This window comes from Oppia nitens, unplaced genomic scaffold (assembly GCF_028296485.1).
Source record: "Oppia nitens isolate AA-2021 unplaced genomic scaffold, nextdenovo-longstitch-racon4-pilon3 scaffold1_pilon_pilon_pilon, whole genome shotgun sequence".
In the NCBI taxonomy this organism is placed as follows: Eukaryota; Metazoa; Arthropoda; class Arachnida; order Sarcoptiformes; family Oppiidae; genus Oppia; species Oppia nitens.
The window spans coordinates 6059021-6078338 of record NW_026533199.1 but is presented as its reverse complement, the minus strand read 5'-3'; the positions used below and the strand labels follow the sequence as shown (position 1 = coordinate 6078338).

Genomic DNA, 19318 nt, shown 5'->3' with positions numbered 1-19318 from the left:
GTGACAATCGGTAACTGTAGTTAACTGTTGCTATAAGTGCCACAACTCTAACCGTTTGCTGCAAAAGGCAGTTGCGTTGATCAGAGTCTCTCATTGGTTTGAAAGACCATTTCATCCATCATCACAATCATCACAAGCATTGCCATTACAAGCACTACGATCTTCGACAGCAAATCTTAAATAAAAACTAAACATTTGTCAATTATATGGTTAGTATAGCTAAGTAATAACTAAAGATAAATTAAACTCTAATCGCAATGTAAACCGAAACATACTTTAAGAGTAGATATCAATTGAAGTTATAATGAAAGCTATTTAAAAAAGTATGCTATCATTACTACTATAATGTATAAGTATTGCTTAACTCTATAAATTCAAGAGTTGTTTCATAACTGACTTCACTTGAGTTAACTATTATCAGTGAAAATATGCTTTTCATAAAATTTTTGCTAATTTTATTATTTGTGCCGTTGATTGATGCAATTACAACAAATTAAGTTATAAATTGAAATTAATATGCAATTCATTGTATTATATTGCATTATATAATGCTTAATTATGATATATACTGGTATAGTAAATGCTATTAAACTTATTTATTTTTCCAATATATAGTGTTATACTGTATGTTAAGGTTATTAGAAAAACAAAGCAATGGTTTTGATCAGTGTTGAGGAATGACTGGTTTGAATGGAGTGGTAATTATTGAATAAGGTTTCACTGATCACATGTATTGGCCTTTTTGACCCTTGATTTAGGGCCAATTTGAACGCATCACTGCTTTACAATGCAATCATTGTATTGAACTCACAACTGATAAAATCCTCATCACATATATATATATATATATATATTGCATTCAATATAAGTTTATTGAAGCATCAAATTCTATAAAGTCATATAACTGTACATTATTTCTATATATTATATACAACGATAGCATACAGTGTGTCACTAATATGCCTTTTTGCCGGAGTCTCACAACACTATTAGAGTACTGTTAGCACTGTTAGCACTATTACATACATCAAAGCATCTCTTGTTAATAATACTGAATATGAAAACATGAATATAACTGACAATATATTGAACACAATGCTGTATAAGAGTGAACTGTTGCTCTATTGTTGCTCTGGTAGCTCTCAGTCAGGGATCAAAATTGACACAATAAGAGTATACTATCCTATTATAAATTTGAAGTGAATTTTTTATATTAAAAAATTGATTGCCATTCTCTCAAATCAATACTCATTATATTTTTATTATAAGTTTTATGAAACAACATACAAATATTGAACACTTTTAATATGTTTAAAGAAAATCTTTTTATATACTTTTACAAAATTAAATCGTGTAATAAAATATTGTATGAATTTTTGATTATAAAAAAGTAATATAAAGCGTATAAATTAATTTTTAAAATTAGAGATTATTAAGATTTTTGATAAATTTATCGATTGATATATTGAGTATTCAATGAATATAATGCACACATAAAGACATAGATATAGTTGTTTAAAGGGTAGAGCATGTGTTGAGAGTGACGTGTCCTTCAATCCTGGCCTGAGTTAGTGAATGTCGGCGACTATTCATCTCAAGTATACGTAAACATCCAACAAAGTTATCGACTAAACCTTTAGATTGTTTGACATCCACTGGCACTCCGCCGATATAAAGCGGGTCTTTAGTATCAGTAGATGAGACGCCTCCGATACCAATACCCGGTTCCAGTGATTGCTTATCAATACTAAGAGTAACTACATTATTGATTTTGCTGGCCTGAACTGTATGCCATTCCCCGTCACAAAAATAGTATTTTGAAGATGGATTAAACGTCACATTAATTGCTCCCTAAATATAAACATAATTAAATTAATTTAACCTTGATAAAATTAAAAATCAAATTAATCTTACGGCTCCGTTATCCACACTAAATATCAAATCGCCATCATTTAAGTAAATCAATAGGTAATCACTTTTGCCAAATACAGCCAACAGTACACCCGATAGAGTTCGTGGTTTAATCTCAAGATTAATGAAGAATTGAGAGCCGACTCTAAATTCGTCGTAAAGCCGAATGTGTCCGCCGTCTGAATGGAAGAACGATCCCAACTCTACTGAGTCCACACATTGCGATACATTGTAACCAACACTTTGTACTCCAAAGTCATATTTGTTTGCATGAATTGTGAGCTCTCGAAGACATCCCGGAAATGATGTGACGACATGTGATGACAAAGATCCCGGTTTATCAATTCCTCGCAAATTGTTTTTCGCTGATTTACTTAACTCTTCAGGAATACCACCGATATATATGGGAGACTTAACATTCAATGAGTTTGTCTGACCGGCAGACATACTCGAGTACTCTTCTCTTTCGTCATCTATTCTGAGTAGACCTCTCTGACCTTTACGACTAAACGTTACTTTATGCCACTGACCATCGCTATAGTTATAATTTGATGCAATAATAGCTCTACCAGAACCACAATCCCAGGCGTAATGTACTTTTCCCTCCATTAAGTAAAGGCTAACATAATCGATATGATTAGCAGATGTTACATAAAATATGACCCCTTCCTCTTGAGTTGTTTTAAATTCTATTTGGAAACCGCTTTCATCAGTCAGATCGTTGGCCACTTCTGATGAAATTGAAAACTCATGTCGACTCCAATGCGTGTCTCCAAATCTAAGAGCATTATCGCCAGACGTCTTCGAGTCCTTAGAAGGAACTCTCGATAGCCTACACTGACCTATAGGCGGAGGTTGTGTTGTCGATCGGGTTATAATGTATGGCACTCTCGAAGTTGTCTCAACCATACCATTTGGCTTATCAGTAGATCGAATTGCATCAGTGATCGGTCTAATCTCTTCCTTTGTCTCATCATACGGAGACATGTGATCAGTTAGAGGACAACTTGTGAGAGATGCGTTCACTCTATTGTTAGTGTCGGCAAAGTTTTGAACTTTTTCATTGACAGTCGCATCACCTAAACATCCGACAAAAGAAGTCGGAATACTTGAATCAAAGTTTTCCAGAGACGAGATTTGTTGCGGAACTCCTCCAAAATATATTGTCTTTGTTTCGCCTAAAGTTAACTCATTTTTCTCATTAGTCTCTATAGTAAATGCATTTATATCATCGACATCTAATCGTAATCTTTCGGGTGTAAAACTGGCGGTAATATAATGCCATTGTTTATCATTATATGTTCGATGTTCAGTTCGAATTGATCCACCCGGTTGTACCTTAAGATTAAGTGTTCCATCTTCGAGATAAATGGCCAAATTCGATGAGAGATCAGCATTTGATACGAAAAATAGTAGACCTTTTGGATTAATAGTTTTAAAATTAAGAGTTATTTGAACGTTACGATCGAGATTGAGATTGGACTCAATGGCCACATAACCGGTCGAATCATTACTAAAAGATGCCGTTCGGCCAGAAGTAGACGGACATCCCGGCACTGCTCTCAACATTTCTTTAATATTTTGCAGATTTTGTTGTTCTGTTCCAATCTGYAGCTCTTTAAGACAGCCTTCGAAGTCTACATTTGTCACTTCATAGTAAAAGTGATGATTAGGATAACCTCCTATATAGATATCGTCAGTTGTAGATAACTCTTTGTTCAGACCAATTGCTTCTCCGTGTGTTTTAGGAATACCATCTATAGATATAGCGCCTTCTTTTTCAAATCTATTAGCAATAAGTGAATGCCATTTGCCATCATTGTATGTCTCACCCGAAGTAATAGCATACGGACCACTTCCCAAATCATATTTGAAATTAACTAATCCATCCCTCATTTCAATTGCTAAAAAGTCTCTTTCGTGACCAATAAGAAACAATAGTCCGTCTTTAGCAAAGGTTTTAAATTTCAATCTAATATATGTTTCAATGGTTAAGTTAAGTCTTCCTCGCGGAAGGATTGCATAACCACTGCCATCAAAGTAGAGACCATCAGCTGACTCAAGATTACCCAATGCTTCCCTCTCTTTAGTGGCCAAAACATTATTTGATTCCCTGAAGTTCCACAAACCCAATGGATTTTCTCCGAGGACTATATCCTCAATAAAGCCTTTAAAACGTTTGTATTGAACTTCATTTTGTATGTGAATGTTATCAGGTATGCCACCAATAAATATACGGGAATATTGTTGATCTAAATTGAAAACACTAGACGGCCCCTGAAGTGACCCTTCTATTGTCGACACATCAATTGGATCCCCTTCTTCTGGCGGCGATTTAACAACAACTTTAACTGATTTTCCAATACGTTCAACAATCACTTGATGCCATTTCCAATCGCTTACATATTTATCATTACGAATAGGATTGGAAGCACCGGATCCTAAATCCCAGGTCAACACAACATTTCCTGATTGTATTTCTAATGACATAAAATCAGTTGCTTTTCTTCTCGAATTAACAGTGTCTTCATCTTCTTTCTTTTCTTCATCATCTGAATCTGATTGTCTCTTTTGTTTAGACTTTTGTAAGATTGCAATTGGATTTCCAATATAAGCCAACAAACCATTTGGTTCAGAAGTTCTGAAGAAAAGCGATAGTTTTGTATGAGTGGCTGATTCTCTTAGGGAAACGGGATTATTAAGTTGAAGGTGTGAATCGGTTCGGAACTCTGTGGCCACTTTGATTCGGTTGGCTTGATGTCTGGCCAAATCAATTTTACGTTGTAAGTCATGAATAATTTGTTTGTATCCATCCCTTTGAGCCCTAAGCTTATCATAATGAGCCCTAATCTCATCGATTTTATTTTTGCCGGGAGTATGACTTGAGATGTGTTCAATATAGCTCTGACTCATACGTATAGCATTACTCACATCATTCAAATCTTGTGGCACTTTATCTGTATTTTCCTTCATTTGTTCAATTTTTGTTACTAATTCTTCGACATTATCATTGTTTTTCTTTGTTGACACTTCGGCCATGTCTACAGCAGTGGTCACTTTTATGCCTAATTCTTGAATAGATTTAAGATTTGGTAATTTTTTTAATTCTTCTTCAATATTTTTCTTATTAATTGTTGAAGAATTTATGTGATTCTCTATATTATTAACTTTTAGTATGCTTTGTGACAGTGGATCAGCTAATTCTGTATTAACTTTTCTGTTTAAATTTTGTGAATCGTTAGACAAATCATGACTTTTGGTTTTATATTCAAGTAAATCACGAAGAGCTGAATCTGTAGATACTTTTTGTGAATTTTCAATCGCAGAATTGGATCCTTTAGTGGCATTTTCTAATAAGTCTACGATTGAATTGTAAGCATTGGCTGCTTTTAATGGATCCGTTGCTTTATTTCTTGTGTCTGAAAACATTCGCTCCAATTCTTCACTTTGTTTCTTTAAAGATGAGGCGTGCGATACAGCGTTTGATACTTTAGGATGAATTTGATCCACTTCTGATTGTCTATTTATCATTGTTTCATTGAATTTTGTTGTATCACTTTTTAATCTGCGAGACATTTGAGCTAAATCTATGATTAATGATTCAGAAGAAGTTAAAGACTTTTTAGTGTCATCGAGTAATTCGTTGGCTTTGCTTATCATTTGTTGAACGTCTTCATTGTCACTCTTTATTGAGTTAAGGTAGCGATCAAACTGTCGATTAAGACTTTGAGAATTAAGTTCTTCAACTTTGACTATAATTTTGAGAGAGTCATGACTTTTGTTCATTAATTCAGATAATAATTTAATGACATTCAATACATTATTAAGAGTAACATTGATTTGATTTTTGGTTGATATCGCCGGCTCTATGAATACTTCAATATTTTCAAGAAAACGTTTGGCTTCTTCTAACTCGACTTTAGATTTGTTATGCGATTCTGTAAAAGTTCTGTTCCTAACTTCTTGTGCCATCCAATCTGCTTCAGATACTCTCCTATCAATACTCTGTCCGATCTGAACGGATGCTAATCGAAAACCTTCTTCCAGTTTCTTAATATCTTCGACAACAAGAGATGTCTTGACAATTGATTCACTGATAAGTTTATCGTTTGTTATGGAGTCCTCTCTTAAAGCTAAGGCGTCGACTAAAACTTTTGCCACTTGTTTTAGTGTGGAATCGCTCTGAAAATAATTATTTAAATGTAAATTATGTATAAAAGTATAATGTATTGTATATTATTGTAAAATGTATTACAACTTACTTTACTAAGCAAAGAGTCGACTTCATCGTTGAGATTCTGAGCTTTTGTGAAGAGCGGAACCAAATTTATTTGTTTAGGATTTTTCTTCATCTCATTGACCAACTCTTCATTCTTGAGCAAAGACTTATTTACATGACTAAGTCGTCTGTAAGCAAATACTGATGAAGATGTGTCTTGTATTTCAAGTCTTAATGGATCAATCAGTTGTTGAAGACCGTCCGTATCATCTAATAACTCGTGAACACAAAGACCGCATTCATGACATCCAGATTTTGGAATGAAAACCCATCTGTGAGGACAACTATCACATTTGTCACCGATAACACCGGGCATACACTGACATTGTCCTGTTTGTTGATCACAAACAGCTCCATAAGAGTACTTATCGACACAATTACATGATGTACAACCAAATTGACTGTATTTCCAATATCCCGGTTCACAAATTTCGCATTTCTTGCCGGTAACTCCAGGCCTACACATACATTGTCCCGTCTCATCATCACAATTGGTTCCAATGGCTCCAATTTGACACAAACATTTACGACAGCCTTGACATGACTTGAAATCCCAGTGATCGAGTGCACAGCGATCGCAATTATCACCGACAACATTGGTCCGACATTGACACTGACCCGTCAAATGATTGCATACATCAGTACCGCAGTTATCGCACAAACACTCGGAACAGTTTTTCGTGTGAATAGCATCGCCATAATATCCATTCACACATCTCTCACAATCACTGCCACCCGTGTTATGCAAACATTTAAGACATTGACCTGTTGTTGATTCACAACTTGTCGGGTCTTCATAATCTATATTTCCACTGCAATTACACGATTGACAACTACTACCAATAACTTCTGGTCTACCATAATGTCCGGCAGCACATACATCACATCGCGTCCCATAATAACCTTTAAATATTTTTTTAATACAWGAAATTAATAAAATTATTAAATAATATATATATACAGTATATATATATATATACCTTGATTACACTGACAACTAATTTCTAGTCCATTTGGSGACACTTCGCAACTCGTGGCAAAACTTTTAAAATTATAAATATTTAAATTAAAAACAATTTTAGAAAATGTTTAAATTAATATTAGTTATACCAATTATAACTTACTTATTACTAGCTAATGGTAGTGGACAGGCACATATGAGACAATCATAGGGAGTACCTCTAGTAGCATCTCCATGATAACCTGAAATACATCTCTCGCAATGATCACCCTCTGTATTAAATTGACAATTAAAACATTTGCCGGTAATGGGATCGCATTCATTAGATTTTCCATTACAGGAACAGGGGACACAAAAGCCTAAATAAGGACCAGTGGGTGCTCTGTAATATCCAGATGCGCAGTCCTATTTAAATTAGCAATCAATTTATTTAGATATTTATAAAAAAATAGATATTTAATGTTAAATAATACTTCACAAGATGTTCCCTTATAATTTGGTGGACAAATGCATTGTTCGACCTATAAGTAAATGTAAAGCAATGAAAATCCTATTAGTATTGAAATAGTTTGATATAAAGTCATACAGTGAAAGAACGCGGAGCATCACTCATACGTTTTCCGTCAACCGATTTATCCAATAAAACATTTTCTAAAACTATTTCAGAAATGGGATCAAAATAAGTTCCTCTAATATAAATAGCTTTCAATTTGACCAAAACCATCATCAGCTGTTCCCGACTCACGTCGTGTCCATTCAAATGTCGAAATTCTCTTTCAATGATTTTGGCCCTAAACTCGAATGTCTCATCAATGGCGGGCTGTTCGATGTGCTCATGGATTATAGTGATATTGTTTCCCTCAAGAACTAAATCTGCGGCACCAAAGCTGGTCGAATCCAAACTGTTTTTATTATTATTTAAGATTTTATAGCGAAGAAGGCCTCCATAAGAGGTAATTCTATTTCCTAAGTATTGTTCGGGTAATGAATAATAAAGAATAATATTGTCAGTCGTGTCCGATGCCGTTACCGTCGGTTGTTTTGATTTTATTTTTCCCGATTCGTATTCAACGCTTGCGTGTTGATCACTAACTGAGTGAACTCTCATATATTTTTCGGTGAATAAAAGTGTGACGACTTTCCATCCGACATCCATTGCACTCAATTGAATAGTTTTTAGTGAAGAACTGGTGCATCGATCGGTTGTACCAAAACAGAAGCATTTAGTACATCCCAACACATTATTCTCCTCTAAATAATATGAGTCTGGTTTACACTGATCACAATACTCTCCATCGACATTATCTTTACAAAAACATCGGGATGTGCTTTGATCACATATATCATCAGTGGTACCTATTTTTTAGGTTCAAAAGTTTTCAATAATTTTAAAAACTACCGATTAATTAAAACTTTATTAATACCTCTGAGATCGCATCTACAGTACTGACAATGAGGGTAAGACCAAAATCCTATTATAATCAAAGTTTACTGTAATTATCAATTATTTGTAAATTTTAATAATAAACAGTTAAATGACTAACAAACCTGATTTGCATTTATTACAATTGCGACCAATTATATTTGACTTACAATTACAATTACCAGTTTCAACATCACATTGTAAGTCACGATTTTGGACACCATATGGTTCACAATCACAGTCCACACACCCAATGATGGGATCAAATCCGAAAGTCAGAGGAAGACATTTATTACATTGCTCTCCAGTAACTCCTCTGAGATAAACATCAAATTTTAATTAAATTTAATTATTATAAGTTATAATTTATAATAAAACTGTTTGGATTAGTACCTAGGACAAATACATTCACCGGTCACCTGATGACAAACTGCAGTTGACGGACAATTGCATGGTTTGCATTGAGGAAAGCCATAAAATCCAGTCTTACATCGCGAACACGTTCGGCCAATAACATTGGGTTTACAATTACATTGACCACCAAAATGTTTGCACTGAATATAATAATTTTTAAAAATATTATTACTTAATGTTTGACACTTAAGTTTAGTATTTTGCATACTTTAAAATCATGGGAACCATCAGTATTGCATTGACAGGGAAGGGCTCCTCCATTGAAATCAACAGTTATCGAGAAAATGAATGCACGACACGCTTCTGCAAAATAAAAGTAAATACAATTATAAATTAAAATTAATCTATAATTTTTCCAACTGACCATTTGCTTCATCAGTGTTAATATAAAATGAATTTTTAAAACATTGAGACATCAAATTAGTGGATTTGTCTTCAGGTTTGACTTCAAGAATGGCCGGATCGTAGTGATCAACGGGAACGGCTAGAATATAGTCAACCCAAATGTTTTTTCTTTCGGGAGCTTTCAGTGTTAACATAAAACTATCCTCTACTTGAAAAAAGGTGACATTTGTGTCGCGCTGTCTAATCAGTGATCGACAACCGGTACGACTCGGACAGTGATCTACCGAAATGATTCCGTTATGAAACAAACCATTTTGAATGAGTGCTTCCAATTCAAAGCCTGGATTTTCCGGTTGAAAATAATGCAATACAAATGTATATAAGCCTTTTCGAGGTACTGTTCCTCTGATATCTACTGTCGGCTCTTTTTCCTCCAAATATATTAATTTGGGAAGACTGGGATCTAATGAATCTTTTGATTCAAATGGTAATCTACTGGATATGCGATCTTTGTTTTGATCTTTTTCTAACTCGATCTGAAATTTTGCAATGTATTAGAAAATATCAAAACATAAAATTAGATAAAAAAATATAACAAACTTTGTTAGCTTCGGGAACCACTGAAAAAGTGGATTCAATACATTGTCCATTCTTTTTAATGCAAACAAATCTTGGAATCAAATTATCAATTCTCCAGTTATTAGGATAAGGAACCGCTGCAATTGCATCTAAAATAATGATACGATCTTCAGCTAAACTATTGGGTAAACCTAATGACAACTGTATAAAACTTGAGTCTAACTCATGAGTGCCAATTTGTCCGCTCGGCTCTGTTACTATTTGTCTGCAAATGAAACTATAGGGACAGTTGCCTAACATAACATTAGATGTCTTAATGATATCTCCATTGGTATTCTTGATTTCGAGAGTCAGTTTAGACGATTCATTATTTTTAATATCGTCACTGAATGGGTTGTGATAACTGATTATAAAGGCATAAGAGTCCGGTTTATTGACAGCCAAATCAACAAAAATTTTTGATTGTCTTGAGTCTAGACGAGCCATATTTCCTTCGTAATTGAGTTTTTTAATAACATCCAAATCGTTTAGTACTTCAGCATTTGATCGGATGTCACCATCCATTATAAATGCTGACTGTGCCCTAACTATTGAACTTTCCTCTGGAAAATCAGGGTAAGCATAGTGTCGACAATTGTGTTGAGCATTGAGTTTGCACGGGGCAGTCGTCCTCTCCTCATATATTGTTTGATCAAAATATGATTGAGGAATAAGAACTATATAATCGACGAGTAAATCATTTTTATCGACTTTGAGTGACGCTCCCCATTGGCCCGGATTGAGAACAAATGGAGGGATTATGAGTCCGGGTTTGCCGACAACATACACGAGTTTGGGGTCTTTAGTCGGTTCAAAATGAATGGAACTGCTCTGTTGTGTTTCACCGAATGATTCAGACGGAGTCAGCGTAAGTGTACCACTGATTGTCTCACTGTTTAAGTTTACAAAACGAATTATTAAGCGATAAATACTTGGCTTTTGTATTGTTATATTTGTAATGATTTCTCTCTGGAGGTCAGTGAAGGTGGCGTAACCTCTCCACGAAAAGTCGTTAAATAAGTCAGAATCGTAACCAAATCTGGCCGGAGATCCGGTTGGATTGCGCCAGTCCTCAGCTTCATATTGAAATTGATAGAAAGTCGGGAAATACATGACATCCATGGGCTCAGTACATCTTTGACCTTTAACTCGGGGACGACAATAGCATTGACCGGTTGTCTTATTACATACGGAATGAATGGAACCACCGAAATCACAATTACAGCTAAATATTTAATTAACATTTATATAAAACTAAAGGTTGTCTACTATGCAAATGTAATGTCGATTACCTGACACATCCAAATACATTTCCTGATGTCAGTCCATATGTTTCATCTTTACAAGAATCACATACTCTCCCCTTTATCATCAAAAATGATAAGTTATATATTTATATATAATTCATATGAAATTTATTATTTAAAAATCAATATATACCTTAACATTGTGTTTGCAGAGACACTCTCCCGATTCAGTATTACATAAACCAATACCATTGATAGTACCGTTTGGATTACATAAGCAGTCCTCACAACCAAATGGATTAGTTATTTGCAAATTCCAATACAAATCCTTACATTGATTACAAATACGTCCCGTAACTCGTTGTTTGCATTCACATAACTTTCCCTCCTGTACTTTATCACATCCACCAAACTGTGCCACCAAACCGGCCGGATTGCAATTACACTCTATATATATATATATATATATATATATAATCAATTTTATAATTATAATATAGAATTATAAAAAATATACAAACCTTCACATCGAGGAAAGTTATAATACCCTTCTCTACATTTGTCACATTTCTCTCCTGTTTATAATAAAAATAATATAATTGTTGTCAATTATTGTCAATTATTGTCAATTATTGTCAATATTTAAAGATATTTATCAATTAAATATACATAAAATATATTATTATTAATTTACCTTCAAATCTGTCGCCACAAATACATCTGCCGGCGTAATCACAAGACACACCATTACTGCCCCTATAATCACAACTACACGGCAAACATTCAGGATATTTATAAAATCCTATAATAGTATTTATAATAATAAATAAATAAATATTTTTATATTTTATTATTATTATTATTATATATGAATACAATAATTAACTAACCGGGAGAACAGTCACCGCACTTAAGACCTCCAAAGTTTTGACGACAAACACATTTACCATACATATCGCATAACTGACTATAAGACCCAATTTCATCGCACATACATTTCGTACAATTGGGAAATCCATAATAATTTGGAGCACAAGTATCGCAACGATTGCCAGCATATCCTTCTTTACAAAAACAAATACCCGTTTGATTGTTACATATTTTGTCTGTTGTTCCGCTCGGATCACATGAACAGAATTGACATCGAGGGTAATCATAAAAGCCAACATCGCATTCATTACATTTTCTGCCACCAAAACTATGGGCGCACTGACACTGACCGGAGCTTATGTCGCAAACATCGGTAACCGAATGAGTGGTGTGACAGTTACAGGACTCACATTTTGGAAAACCATAATATCTTTGAGCACATTGTTTACAAAATTTACCGGTATATCCTTTAATTATACAATATATTTTAACTATCTATATAGCTTATCAATTATTTAATTAATTACTTAATTATTAATTTTAAAAATTATTATATATTTTTTTAATAGATTTATAATAAATTAATAATATATTGATTCATACCCTCAATGCAAGGACACGAACCCGTCCTCAACTCGCATACATTTCCGTGCGTTCCGTTTGGAAAACAATGACACTCTTGGCATTCAGGATATCCAAAATAGCCATAACTTATTTTTTAAATAATTTATATAATTAGCTTACATTATGTTATAAAATATGTTTAACAATTATTTTATTGATATATTAATACCTGCATTGATCACAAAGTGGTGATAAAAAGTTTGGTTTACATTCACACTATAAATGTTATTCATTAGTTGATTAGTTACTATACAAGAAATACATTGAATTTGTTTGAAAAAATATTCATACCTGTCCATTGCCTTCTGTACAATTGCCAGTTGAATAATGAGTATTGCAATTACATGGCTAACAATATAATTAATTTATAAATACAGATACAATAAATAATAAATATTATAATACCTGACAAACATCAGGAGCGTCGAGGGGTTTATTTCTTGGCCGAAAGAAACCGGATTTACATTTATTACAATTAATACCTTCAGTATTATGACGACAATTGACACAAACACCTCCGCCATTGTATTTGCCATTTATATCGAGACTAAGTTTTTTATTATCAATTTGTTTATCATAAAGACATTCCTCTGAATGATCAAAACAATTGCATTTTTCACAAACATATGGATTGTTTATAGTAGCTCTTCTCCACTCTTTTTGCTGATATCCGGGACAACAGCGTTCACATTGATTGCCGCACGTGTTTCGCGTGCATTTGCAACTTACTCGGTAAGGATCATTGGGATCTATTTGGTCGCATTGGGACGCGTGACCATTGCATACACAACGGCCACCGATATTAATATCTTTTATTGAATAGAAATACTATAAAAGATATTTATAAGTTGATTAGTGTGTCAATCGTTAATATTTTTAAATTATTTTTTTTCTGTAAAACTTACTCTTCTGGTAACAGTCGGGTCTTGTCTGGCAACTGATAAAAGATGCCCTAAAGTTGTCTTTGGTCTCAACAGACGAAGTCTAATGTTTGTGGCAATACTCCACTCTTGAAGTGCCGCTGATATAGAAAAGTTGTCAGCACTGGGTCTTCCGTTTAACAATGATATTGCTATCTATTTTAATATATTTGTTATGACTATAATTTTAAATATTTTTATTCTTTAATTATTACTTCTCCGCCTTCAAGAGGAACTACTTTAGAAAATCTTGTTTCACATAATACAGAATCATCTCTTATAATTGGACCCAAAGATTGTGGACCAAAATAATGAACACAATCTATATAATAAAAAAGTAAATTGTTTTTAATAACTATTTTAAATTTAAACTAATTGTCACCTCCAGGTGTATCAGCAAAGTATTGCCACGGAGTGAATACTTTTCCATAATCTCTTGACTTTTCTAAGGCCCAGACCCCGGGTCGGGGAGAGTTTCCCATTTTAATAAATACATAAGCCACATTAAATTCCTATATATAATACATTTTATATTATAATTATTATATAATTAGTAACAAAATAGACTAAAATAGTTTTTAGAAAATAACTTCTCTCTGTATTAGAACTGAAAAAATATATATTATTGCAAACTATGGATTTTGGGACTAATTTAATGGAATCTATCTTACTATCAGAACCCGCATAAGACTCCTGACTCGTAATTTTTTTGTTTTGAATATCTAGTAAACCATATTTTTAATATAAAAATGACCAAAAGTGGCAAATGTTATAAACAATTTTATACTGAATATATTTATAATTTATCATTTTTATTTACTCTTATGATTGACCAGATAATAGCATCAGACCCGTTAAAAGAGCTAAAAATTATTAACATTAAGGGTATTCATTTTTATATTGAAAATATGGTTTATTAGATATTCAAAAAACCATGAGTCGGGAGTCTGATACGGGTCTGATTTTAAGATAGAGCCATATAATGCTATAGTGTAAAATAAATACTGTAGTTGTGTCAAATGGCACCGATATGCTAACATCGGGAAGTGCGGTATCTCAATAATTTAAATTTTAATAAAAATTTTTAAAAATTTTTACGTAGATAATTAAAATTAATAATTTTTATGCATGTACAGTAATTATAATAAAATTTTAATCTATTTTTTATTTAAAAAAAATTTAATATTGTATATAATTCTTAGTTTTCATATAATATATTGTATAAGTTGTTTATAAGTTGTTATTAAAATAAAACAAAGACTAATTATAATATTATCTTTTTTAATAACTAATAATTATTAAATTATTAATGATATAATTTTATTAAATATCAAATTATAACTAAACTATTGAATATTTAATATACAGTATTTGCAGAATACATATTTGATTGGAAATATAGATTTTAGGATATTTCCGATTTATTTATTAAATGAAAAACTATAGCAATAAAAGGATTTATAGTATAATTATATAGTAATTATAGCAATTAAATAGTAAGTAGTTTTTCAGATTTTATCGCATTTAATACAATACTAAAGTACTTCAGTAATATAAATATTTTATATATGATAACACAAATTACAGTAATTTTATACATAACGTTGTTTAATATACCGGTAACAGTAGATTATACTGTAGTAAGCATTCAATTAAAGTGATTAAATAACAATTTTTATATTAATAATTTAACTCATGATTAATTATACAAGTTTTCAATACTATCTTTAAATTTTAAACAAACCACTTTGAAATTATTACTTTACAGAAATAGTTACTAGATTTTAATTTGATTAAAAAATTGAATTTATATATTGTATATAATATATGAAATTTTTAAATTAGTTTAAATTAATAAAGTATTTTATAATATATAAAAAGTTACAAAATAAAAATCAAATTTATTTATTAAGTCAATTTGAAAGTTAAATTGAAAATCAAATTAAGTAATTTTATAACTTCAATACAGATTACACTTGTGTGACATCAAGTTTATCATAATAGTTGCGATTATTATGTGGTATTAACTTTTTTGGTTGACTATTATTATTAGAAGTAAATTATTAAAATTAATCAAATAGTTTTAAGCTATTAAAGTAAAATTAACAATCAATGTTTGTTATGATTTTAATTGTATGTTCGAATACCATTGATATTAATTTTTTTTATGTATATAAATCTAATTAAATTATTAGCAAATTTTTTTAAATATAGTAAAATATAATTACTAAATGTAAGCTATATGATTATATCATATATAAATTTTGTTAAATTAGTATTTATACCATTTTAATAATAATATTTAAAATAATTAAATTATTTATCTTAAATGTAATTATATATATTGTATTTTACATTATATTGCTTATCTTAATAATCTATAAAGTTTAATTATATTAATAAAATTATAATACATTATCTTATTCAGCAAACAGTTTTTTTTAAAAATAAAAAGTTAAACTGGAATTTCTCAATATTGTATAAAGCAATGATAGATGGGTTAGTACTGGATAATCATAATTATTAATATAATGGAATTGTATTAAAACAATATATTTTGAAATAATCACTAAATATATAGCATTTTTACATTTCTCTGTAAATTGATATACAGTACTTCAAACCATTTTATAAAGACTATCAATGTATAATTTTTAAAAAATATTTAGCTAAATATCTTAAAATATAGGATGATCTGGAGCAATTCTATCATATTTATAATTATGATACTCCAGCTCATACCATTTTATCTCTTGTTTAATATTATATTATATGTTTAAAATAAAGTTTATAAACATACATATATTACAGTATATACAGTACAATACTGTATATACTATATACAGTATATTGCATATATAATGTATAGCATATGCTATTTATTTAATATAAAAATTATAATCTGTAATCTGTATAATATCATATTTATAATTTAAATCTTTATGTTGTCAAATAAATGTCTTATAATTAGTGATGTACCGATTGCAAAATGCGCAATTGCATTGCTCGGAAATTGCGTGAAATTGCCGCAATTGCAAAAAGCTCGATTGCGAAAATCGCAATTGTAAAATAGAACAATTTATAATTTTTAAAAAATTAACAAAATTTAAATGGCAAAGCAATATGAATAAAAACATAAATTAATTATATAAAATTTAATTATTTTATCATAAAATGTTGCCATCTAAAAACCATGTAAAAATAATAATAAATTAGTAAATTCTCTTAATCTATTGTAAACAAAATTTTTAACGTTTTCAAAGTTAATTTTTATACATTCCCTCATGCGCGCAATTTCAAGCAATTTCACGCAATTTTCCGCAATTGCGGCAATCGAAAATTGAATTGCGAAAAATTACCAACACTACTTATAATAACTATGTATTAAATAATTCATTAAAAATGGTTAATAGAAAATATTTATCACAATTGGTTTCTTAAATAATATATTAATATTTCAGTGCATTATATTGAACTTATACATACAGTGCATATATCATAAATACAGTATATTATAAATTATAATTTATAATGTAATATCATATGTGCAGCAAATGTATTGCTAATATCATATATTTTATAGAAAATAATTAAATTGTAGAGAAAAAAATGAATTTTTTAAAACTAATAATTATAATGCTATTGATTTATTTTAATAATTAAAATAAAGTATATGATTATAAAGCATAACATACTTGTCCCAAATCAATGGTAAGATTCACTTCATTATATTTAGTTCCTCGAGAAAGAGGTGGGCTTTGCCACCAACGTTCGGTACCATCGATGGCATATTGTGGCGGATGAGCTCTGTTTTGATCATTAGGATCACAGTAGTCACAGGCTTGTCCCTGATTTCATGATTTCATTAAAATTTTAACTTTTATTGTAATTTCTTATTAATGTATTATATAATAACTTAATATAATACTATAACTATATAAGTAAAATCTAGTTTATAATAATTAGTAGAAATAAAAACCTGAATTAAATTGATGTGAACGTTATCGGGTTTGTCCAACCAATTGGATCCGACAAGTTTGCAGTAGAGTTCAGGTTCGGGAAGATTCTCACCACAAGTTGCTGTCGCTGTGATCTTAAAAATTATTTTAATATAATTAACTTTTTTTTAATATAACTATAATTTATATGAAAATTTAAGGAGTAATGGATAAGACATACATTTCTTCCCTCAGCTAAGTTAAAATACGGCGGATTCAACACTTGAGCCGAAACTAAATCGTATGGATTCAGACAAACTGCTATTAGTAAGACCAGAGGCCAATGCTTAGTACACCTGACTATTGCATTGTCTCTCATTTTAAATGTTTGTCTATATTTATAAACACATAAATGATTGTAATATTAGTCTGTCTTAAATCAATTGCCTCAACAACTACTCCCTCATAAACTAAACTTTCTATATTTTTCTCTCTTTATTCTGAGAGTCAATTGTGAATTACTGTACAATTTCTCTATGCCTTACAGCCTCTCAAACTTAATGTGTGTAATAGGAAACCCATGTGTTTGAAGGGGACAGTCATTTGAACAGTTATTAGCAGTTTCAGAGAACCTTCATTTGGCTGAACTGTAATCAGTTGTAAGATATAAATAAATGCATTCAAATGTATACAGAATATAGACCACGCCTGAAGAGTTGTCAAGAAAAGAGGCAAAACAGAGTAAAGAGAGAAAGAGAGAGAGAGAGAGAGAGAGAGAGAGAGAGAGAGAGAGAGAGAGAGAGAGAGAGAGAGAGAGAGAGAGAGAGAGAGAGAGAGAGAGAGAGAGTTGAAACGAGTCTAAAGATCTTTACTTAGATGTCATTATTTCAAATGACAAACACAAAGGCCTTTCCCTACAATCTTACACATTATTTATCAGTTTTGTATTTCATTTCAATATTTGATTTTAAATAAAATTCTGATAAAAATCGTATATAATTTTATAAATAATAAAAATTAATAAAATTTAATTAACATTTCTATTTTATTAATAATTATGTTGTACTGTACAGTAAATCTTTATATTTTCATGTTTATGTTTTATACGTTTATTAATCTAATATAAACAATATGAATGTCTAAACATAAATTAAAAATACCAATTAGATTAGTATTATCTTATACTCAAAATAAACTAAATATTTCTATTATACAGTTACCAACATATGTTACAAAGCCTTTTAAAATGTTGATTATTTAAAAATGTAATTAAATAAATTGAATTACTTCACTTAACATAAAACATTATAAAGTTTTTTTCATAAAATTAAAAACAAAATTTTTATTATATTTAATATAACAAAATATTAATAGTAAGAAAAATAAAATAAAATGCAATACAATAATAATATTAATAATAATAATAATAATAATAATAATAATAATAATAATAATAATAATAATAATAATAATAATAATAATAATAATATTAATAATAATATTAATAATAATATTAATAATAATATTAATAATAATATTAATAATAATATTAATAATAATAACATCTTTATTCTTCTTTTATTATATAATACAATACTTTTATGTATTTGTTAATAACAATACATCAAATCATATAATATTGTATTAATAATTTATACAAATGTAATAATTGATTAAAATATATTCAATAAAATAGTATTTCATTTAATAAATAGTTTTATTAGTCTTAGTTCTTATCCATAATTTAAGTAATTATTTTATTAACAAA

The 19318-nt window shown here is 30.3% G+C and overlaps 1 protein-coding gene across 1 annotated transcript; it reads right to left on the bottom strand.

The window, feature by feature from the left end:
* Positions 1-1405: 1405 nt before the first annotated feature.
* LOC128952098 (laminin subunit alpha-like) lies at positions 1406-18131 on the bottom strand. The gene is made up of 28 exons (XM_054297434.1): positions 17792-18131; positions 17592-17705; positions 17308-17460; positions 13995-14124; positions 13828-13934; positions 13598-13768; positions 13098-13520; positions 12984-13040; positions 12862-12908; positions 12672-12778; positions 12089-12535; positions 11893-12000; positions 11720-11773; positions 11392-11645; positions 11244-11314; positions 9934-11176; positions 9353-9869; positions 9197-9291; positions 8968-9128; positions 8700-8890; positions 8576-8623; positions 7738-8507; positions 7625-7672; positions 7315-7556; positions 7171-7232; positions 6174-7093; positions 1915-6093; positions 1406-1851 (listed from the first exon to the last, which is right to left on the bottom strand). The coding sequence occupies exons 1-28, from the start codon at positions 17927-17929 to the stop codon at positions 1516-1518; spliced, it is 11193 nt and encodes a 3730-aa protein (XP_054153409.1). The 5' UTR covers positions 17930-18131; the 3' UTR covers positions 1406-1515.
* Positions 18132-19318: the final 1187 nt, after the last annotated feature.